Source organism: Bidens hawaiensis, unplaced genomic scaffold (assembly GCF_021521415.1).
Source record: "Bidens hawaiensis isolate Kalapana, Puna unplaced genomic scaffold, B.hawaiensis_p1.1 tig00003653_1, whole genome shotgun sequence".
Lineage (NCBI taxonomy): Eukaryota > Viridiplantae > Streptophyta > Magnoliopsida > Asterales > Asteraceae > Bidens > Bidens hawaiensis.
In genome coordinates this window covers 1542522-1547651 of record NW_027491209.1, presented here as the reverse complement: position 1 = coordinate 1547651, position 5130 = coordinate 1542522, and the positions used below count along the sequence as shown (strand labels likewise).

At 34.5% G+C, this 5130-nt stretch overlaps 1 protein-coding gene across 1 annotated transcript; it reads left to right on the top strand.

Moving 5' to 3' along the window:
* The first annotated feature begins 268 nt into the window (after positions 1-268).
* LOC143624042 (putative prolyl 4-hydroxylase 9) lies at positions 269-4114 on the top strand. The gene is made up of 8 exons (XM_077094794.1): positions 269-652; positions 782-895; positions 2063-2220; positions 2295-2397; positions 3478-3573; positions 3661-3726; positions 3798-3917; positions 4009-4114. The coding sequence occupies exons 1-8, from the start codon at positions 518-520 to the stop codon at positions 4093-4095; spliced, it is 879 nt and encodes a 292-aa protein (XP_076950909.1). The 5' UTR covers positions 269-517; the 3' UTR covers positions 4096-4114.
* Positions 4115-5130: the final 1016 nt, after the last annotated feature.

The following is a 5130-nucleotide window of genomic DNA, read 5'->3' as shown; positions in this document are numbered from 1 at the left end:
CTGTTTTATTTCAGTTTTAAAGTGTCATTTTTTTAAGTCACGCAAATATAAAATGTCCATCTTGTACCGGTTTTGGAGGGGGACATGTGCGATATCTTCTTTTAGGTAGTGTCAATGTATTTGACTCTTTTCTTATACTAACTGAAATTATTTACTTTTTCGATAGTGAAAAATATTCAAGATAAGAGACAAGTGCTAATTAACGGGTTTAGTTATTTATTAACTATTTACAAAATTATATATACTATCCTATTCTACAACATAAGAAACAAACCGAGACACACGAACTAATTTTTTTAATACTAATTAGTATAACTATATATTCCCAATGAAAGCATGACTAAAATCTTAGGAGAGTATTTGGGAGTCACGGTTTTGGCATGTTTTTCATCCGTTACAGCTTCTAATTACCGATAAGATAAACTTTAAGAAACCATCCATACTTGAACTCATTTCAACTCAATCACTGCTCAAGTTTGAGTTTCAATTGTCTGAAGCGATCGAATCTCAGGCAAAAATGAAGTCCAGAGGTAAAATAGGCGGCAGAGGAGTAATTGGAAGATGGTCTACTCTTGGTTTACCTGGTGTTTTCATCTTATGCGTCTTCGTCTTCCTTTTGGGATTCTTCGGCTCATCACTATTATCTCGGCAGGTCTGTCTTTCGTCGCTAGTCTTGAACTGTATTAAGACTGATATGATCTCATATGATCACTCTATATATTATATAATCTTTACTCTTCATGGATTGTTATTAAACCAATTGTGAGTAATTGATTAACAGGTTGAAACTGAATTTAGTTTACATCCCAAACCTAGAGTACTTCATGAAAAAGAATATGAACCTTTGCCTCCAGGAAAATCCGGTGATGACTTCCTAACGACAATTCCGTTTCAGGTATCCTTAACTACTGGAGAAAAGCTCGTGTTTCTAAAAATTTCATACAACAAGAACTCCAATATATTTCACATGAATTTCCAAAAAAGAAGAAAAAAAAAGCTCTAATTTTGCTATAGTATATCATCAAAATAGCGACAACATGATTTTTCGTTGGAAAATTCTTACTCGCTTTCCAACAAAATAACTTTCAACCTTGCCGTATTTATTTTCTTTGATCATCCAAAAGTTAGACCAAAACGGAACCTGCCTTAAGTTAGTAGAGGACGGTCCATGAAAGTACATCATCACCCTCGCCATTCTTGATGAAATCATTAAGATGGGAGATAGATAATTGGGATCATCAAGTCATAAAATTAACTTTTTGGTTTAAATGGATCCTTATTAAAGTCAATTGCTTTATTTGGAGATTACATTTAGACCGGATTTCTACCAAAATGGCATTGTCAACTAGAAGCATTATTTTGGGCGACTCAAAATGTGTGTTATTCGGTCTTAATGATGAAACTTCACAACATCCGTTCGTAAATTGCAATGTTGCCAAATGGGTTTGGTCGATTATTCATGATTGGGTTAGATTACCAAATCTTGTATATTTCGATTTGGTGAAAGATATCCTTGATTTTCCAAGTAAGCATAAAACAATAAGGAGGAATGTCTAGCTATTCAATCTATATCGGGGGTCACGTGTTGGATAAATTAGAAATCAAGAAATGATTTTATTTTTAATGATATTCCTCTTTCAGTGTCGAAGATGGTAAATGACATAAAAGTAACATCATTTTTATGGGTGAAGAATTGATAGAAGTAAACACTCAAGCTTGGAATAAGAGAAACGGTGCAAGTTTAGTTTTGTAAATTTCCCATTATAGTTTGTTGAATGTTTTCGCCTTGTAATGTTTATTTTTCTTTTCTTGTACGTTGTTGGGCTTCTCGCGTCTTGTTAGTTGCCCCCTTTCCTTCTTTAATATTATTGGCCTTTCAAAAAAAAATGTTTCAATGAGGTTATGAGGATAACTAATACAAAGTAACAATAGTCAAATTATATCTTATAGTTATGCTAAAGGAGATTAGAATAAATCCTAGCTAATATATTACTAAGAATCTCACAAGTTTCGTTGCTTAGGCTATTGTTTTTGTAATTATATGATTGATGTTCCTTTTTAGGTATTAAGTTGGACACCCCGAGCATTATACTTTCCGGCTTTTGCAACCGCGCAACAATGTGAAAGCATAATCAAGATGGCTGAGGTTGAACTCACACCTTCAACCTTGGCTTTACGAGAGGGAGATACAGAAGAAAATACTAAGGGGGTTAGAACAAGGTATTCATATACTATTAATTAGATGCCGGATATATATTATTTCTTATACTTTGTTTGTCAATTAAATGAACCAGTTCTGGTACGTTCATAAGTGCAAATGAGGACAAAACGGGTATCTTGGATCTCATTGAGAAGAAAATTGAAAGGGCTACAATGATCCCACGAAGTCACGGAGAGGTATTCTTTCATTATCATTTCAATAGACTTGTGATAGGTTATATTGAAAGAGAGAAGGAGATGCATAATGTAAATGCTGTTTTTTTCCCTGTTATGTTTATTAGATCGTAAGGATTGCTTTATATACATAGATGCTACTAATAGATTATTATGAAAGTAACAAACTAATGAATAAGCTGATAAAAGTTTGATAACAATACCAACTTATGTCTAAACTATGATAGGAACTCAATTAAATATATAAATATAACATATAATTCAAACATATCACTAACATGTCCCCCTAGTGGCGTCCTGAAATTCACGTGCCTTGGTCGAGCTGAAAAAAATATCCTTAAGCCTTAATACACGAAATAATGTAAAGTAGTTTTTCTTAAACGGAGATTAAAGTTATAGCAATTAACAAAATCATGGTGTTAAAATGAGTTTATGATATACCGAATAGGCTAATAGCTAATCAAGGATTTGTGAAGCTCTCCGGGCATTCTTGATAGCAAATCGGTGGATTAACTCTTTGCAGTTTATGCACTCTAATATTTATTTCTACATAACTATCATCACCAACCTGCTAAGTTTTTATTGGGACATTGTGAATCGTATATACGATTTTAATAACTTCAAGAGTTTGGGTATTATAAAAATAGTGTGCTCATAAGAGTTCGAATGTTATATATATAATATTTGTTTTTTTAAAAAAATTTGTGCCCAAATATGCCACAGCCGGACGGCCACATTGCCCATCCTCAAAGCTTCCCTTGATCACAATGACGGGTAAGTCAATCAAATTGACCTAACATGTCGTAGAGGTGCTTGCAACTAAGTAGTTCCAACATTGACCTGCGCATGTAAGAACCCAATCAAATTTGGCACAAATGTCGTAGAGGTGCTTGCAACAATTTTATCATTCACATAAACAAAACTATATCAAATAATTCAGTCTCTAGAATACACAAATAACAAGGCGTCAAACAATTAATGCATTGAGCAAATCTAATTGTAATCAATGTAGTAGACATCTTGGAGAACCATTTCGACTCATTTAGTATACTAGTTTGATGCAAGAATGTTTTTGTTTTCCAGGCATTCAATGTTTTAAGGTATGATATTGGGCAGAGGTATCTTGCACATTATGATACTTTCAACCCTGCTGAATACAGTCCACAGAAGAGCCAACGGGTAAATGACTACTAATCTTTGATCATTAACCATTTGCCTGAAGATTTTAGAATATCACAATAGTAACCAGTGAATGCTTGCTTACAGATGGTTTCTTTCTTGTTATATTTATCTGATGTTGAAGAAGGTGGCGAAACCATGTTTCCATTTGAGGTAAGTTTGTATTGACTGACACTATAACCTAATTAGCTAATCCCCAATTGGGCAATAACTATGAAATGCAGAATGGTGAGAGTAAGAATGCAACTTATGATTTCAAAAAGTGTAGTGGTTTGAAAGTAAAACCGCGAAAAGGTGACGGACTTTTGTTTTATACATTACACCCGAACGGTACTATTGACTCGGTAAGTTGATCATTTCAACTAGGTGTAGCTTTTTAATCTTTTATCATTTCTTTGTGGAAGCTATAATAAAGTTTAATGGTTCCTAATGCAGGCAGCACTTCATGGGGGCTGTGATGTAATCAAAGGTCAGAAATGGGTGGCAACCAAATGGATTAGGAATGAAAGTGAACTTTACTAAAATAAAAATGTTTATAACAACTACTCTTGTTTATTTAAAGTGGGTTTTTGATATGTTATTTATGCATTTAAAAATTATGATGACTATTATCAAGAGCAATTAAAAAGAATACAAGAGAGTTTTTATAATGTTGTGGTAAAATATGCTGTTAACATGTAATATAGCATATTACACACTCATTCTCTTAATTTTATCAATTGTTGTCAAAAATTTTGATTACATGTGAGAAAGGGATTCACGTCACTACTAGAAAACTGATAGTTACCAACGAAACATCACCAAACTGAACCGTAGGGTGTTGCCAGGTACATACCCGGTTATCTATGTTTCAAACCCGAACCGGTTTAGAACCAAGCCAAACCTTTTCCTCTTACAAACCGTAATAAAATAGGATCTCTAATGTGTTTTGAGTTATATTGGTCATGTTACCATAATATCCCCTACATAGCTATTTAAGAGTTACTATTGGTTTATAATTCTTTTAAACATCTTATAAAAACCTAACTGGGGTTAATGAGAAATCGAGATGGAAAGATTTCTATGATCACTTTTCAAACTTGTTTCAACCCAAACCGGTTTATGCCAAAAAACCGATGTTGACTAAGTTCGACAGAACCTGAACCGCTAATTTGGGTCTAGAACCCGATTTGCGTCTATGCATCAGGACATAACTTGATTAGAAAATATTAAGTGTGATAAAGAGGTTTGAAGTTTGATACACTTAGAAAGAAGAGGGGAAAAGGCCCAACCATCTTTGGGTCAGTGTGATCTCAGCCCAGATATTTATAACCACCAGCCCCAATTAAGAAATACCATTTGCATTATAGGTTCACAAAATACGTGGTTCCGGACCCGGCCTGGTGTATTCATACTGGAACCGGTTTCTACCCATAACTGATCCGCGGGAAGGACCAAGTATATGATTTCTCCCCGGAGCCGTACCCGGAACCGAGATCGGAAATACCCAGCCAAAACCCGACCATACCCTACCCGAAATCCGGAAAAAACCCGGTGGAACCAGTCAAAACCCGGTCA

Coding starts and splice junctions, on each gene's coding strand:
- LOC143624042 (XM_077094794.1), top strand. CDS start 518: ATGAAGTCCAGAGGTAAAATAGGCGGCAGAGGAGTAATTGGAAGATGG. Junction 2,398..3,477: donor TCCCACGAAGTCACGGAGAG/GTATTCTTTCAT, acceptor TTTGTTTTCCAG/GCATTCAATGTTTTAAGGTA. Junction 3,918..4,008: donor CGAACGGTACTATTGACTCG/GTAAGTTGATCA, acceptor TTCCTAATGCAG/GCAGCACTTCATGGGGGCTG.